This window comes from Pteropus vampyrus, unplaced genomic scaffold, assembly GCF_000151845.1.
Source record: "Pteropus vampyrus isolate Shadow unplaced genomic scaffold, Pvam_2.0 Scaffold12, whole genome shotgun sequence".
Classification (NCBI taxonomy): Eukaryota; Metazoa; Chordata; class Mammalia; order Chiroptera; family Pteropodidae; genus Pteropus; species Pteropus vampyrus.
This window is the reverse complement of record NW_011888793.1, coordinates 11924283-11927325: the sequence shown is the minus strand read 5'-3', so window position 1 is coordinate 11927325 and position 3043 is coordinate 11924283. Positions and strand designations below refer to the sequence as shown.

The 3043-nt window shown below is 34.3% G+C and overlaps 1 protein-coding gene across 1 annotated transcript in view; it reads left to right on the top strand.

The window, feature by feature from the left end:
- The first annotated feature begins 750 nt into the window (after positions 1–750).
- MECOM (MDS1 and EVI1 complex locus) overlaps positions 751–3043 on the top strand; it is a 276588-nt gene continuing 274295 nt past the window's right edge. The window contains exon 1 of the mRNA XM_023524078.1: positions 751–1088. Coding sequence (XP_023379846.1) covers positions 798–1088 — 291 coding nt within the window. The 5' untranslated portion in view covers positions 751–797. The remainder of the gene's footprint in view (positions 1089–3043) is intronic.

Here is a 3043-nt window from a genome sequence, read left to right as displayed (position 1 = left end):
GGTGCACTCCAAGACACCCTCTTCTCCCTTTCCCCTCTGGAAAACTCACCTAATTTCTTTAATGATTTTAACTTTTACAAATATCCAGCAGAATCACTAGCTTCATGTAGCTTTAATTCTCTTCTCTGTGTAAGTCAGTGAGGCAAGAAAATACCAAGGGCTTGGTGATGTGTTTGAAATGGGAAAGGAAAATAGAGGAAGAATGAATATAAATTAATATTCTGATAAATAATCCTGCTGCACAAATCTAAGCCTTGTTGCACATGGCCGCCTTTGGAATCTCTGACAACTCTCCTGCAGTTCAGTCCCAGATACCATTGCATGATACGACTTGCTAATACATTGTAAAATGCTGTCAGCTCACAATTTGGGATGGTTTGTGGGGTTGTAGGTACACATAAGTTTATTTCTTAACTCTGTTTTATTCAGACAGGTAATTAAATTACTGATTTAATTTCCCAGATGAGTAATGGATTGAGATGACCCATGAGAGTATTATCAACAGTTGAAGATTAGCACCTTCGATTTATGGATTTTAATGGATTTTATGGATTCACTGTAGATAAACCAAAAGGGCAATAATCCTTCTTCTCTCATCTATGAATAATAGAGATTTTAATGCAGACGTATTTTAACAATGGCCCTCCCTTTTTTATCTTCAAAGAACAACAACATTATAAAGTGACTACTGAGCTATGGAATTTTGTCTCTTCTATATTAGTAGGAATTCATGAGGTTATTTATTCACAGGTAATGAGTGTGTATATGGCAGCTACCCTGAAATTCCTTTGGAAGAAATGCCAGATGCAGATGGAGTAGCCAGCACACCCTCCCTCAATATTCAAGAGCCATGCTCTCCAGCCACATCCAGCGAAGCATTCACTCCAAAAGAGGGCTCTCCTTACAAAGCCCCCATCTACATCCCAGATGATATCCCCATTCCTGCTGAGTTTGAACTTCGAGAGTCAAATATGCCTGGAGCGGGACTAGGAATATGGACCAAAAGGAAGATCGAAGCAGGGGAAAAGTTTGGGCCCTATGTGGGAGAGCAGAGGTCAAACCTGAAAGACCCCAGTTATGGATGGGAGGTAAGAATATATTTTGTTAACACACTCATATATATTCAGACATGCAAAGAAGAGATTACTTTTGAATTGGCCATAACATAAGCAAATTCCATTTGTTGTCGAATGTCTTCAAATCCATCTTTAAGAATGAACCTCACTTCTTAATAGAAACAAAGTGTCACTTAAAGGCGTATACATAGCCCAGTAGAAAGGAACTCAACCAATGAATGGTCAAAGAATGGTACGAAATGAAAACATCCTGAAGGAAATAAATATGTTTTTTATAGTTAGCATTTGGAAACATGGTATATGGCCATCCATATAGTATGGAGTATAAGCAAACAAATGTCATCATATGACATGTTCATTGTATTTTCTTTGTTGGAGGGCTTGGAAGATTGGAGTAGATATTTCTTTTCTTCATTTTGTGGCTGAGTTAAATTGGTTTTACTTTTGTTCTACATGTTTATTTAGCTCTGTGTTCTGATATATTTTGCCTCCCTTGTGATAACCCTGCTTTGATTCTATATGCTTCCAGAATGTGAGCACCATACTGAATTCTGTGATGACTCTTTATATTCGAATTGATTAAATGAATAATTCACACATAAAAATGACAGCAAAAAACAATATGAAAATCAGTTGCTAGTTTAATCATACTTTTCAAGAACCCCTCTGACAATATCTAAGAATAAGAAGTTATGGTCTGATTACAAAATCTAAGTAGATTATATTTCCATGAAGATAGGTAACTATGTTATTCTGAGTTCATAATTTTTGTATAGGTTTCAGTGGATATATATACTTTCTGTTTAATTTTATAACTTGAAAACTTCTGTAGTTAAGTCATAGAGCATCATTGTTTTTGGAAAATCTGGTGTATATCTGAAAAATTTGTAGGCAATTTCTATATTAGTAAGAAAGAGTTTCGAAGATGTGCTTAACCTTCAGTTTCATAGTATTCCAGTTAGAAAGTGGATAAACTAGATTTATTTGGTATGTTCTTTTAATATTTATGATCATTAATAGAATATCTGGTCAACTTTTTAAATTGAAATAAATATGCAGAGCATTCAGGACTAAATTTCAAATATTTGTCCCTTTGCTTTATATGTGTCCCCTTGTGAAATCGATTTTAGGTGCTGTAATAACAATTCTTGTTAAAATTCTGAAATGCCAAAAGTTAAGAGATAGTTTTGACATGAAGACAAGGCAGAAATCCTTCCTTAGTTTTTTTCTTAGCTACAGCTCTGCTAAAGTTGTGGTTTAGCTACATTGACTTTAGACACATATATTGATAAGAGATTTTAAAAAACTCACTGTAGCATAAACTGATATGTGAGTTGAATACATTTTAAACCAAATGCGTAGAACTTTACGTCATTATTGTTCTCCTTAAAATAATGTCTATAAACATTCTAATAATAAGTAACTCATTAAACTTTTATTACAAAATCTCTAGAGTTAAACAACAAGTGCAGTACTGCTCAAGATTATCCAGACGGCTCGGAATAAGACAATCTTATTAATCAAATTATTTTGCAGTTACAGGGTTGGTAAAAGCAGGACTGTGGCTCTTCAAACAGGATACCTACGAAATAGGGGAAAATTCTGCATTGAGAGGAAATTAAAAAAAAAAAATTATTATTTCTTTCTTCTTGGAGTAAAATGTCTTCAATATATACACGGACAAATATTTACTTTGCGAAACACAAAATGCTTCTTTTCATTACATTAAAACTGAATAATGTTTTATGGCTTGGAATTCGAGATACCCATAAAAATAGTTTGTGAGTCTTTGGCTAAAGGGCACTCATTCCTGCTCTCTCCTTCAAGACTTCAGTTTTCAATTCAGTAGTTTTCTTCACCATTTTAATGGTTACCTTCACTTTTGAGAGTGTGGATTGTCTGCTCTAGATGTGTTGTGAACAAAACCAGAGAAAGGGCTTTTTGGCAAACTTGATATCCATGGAAGA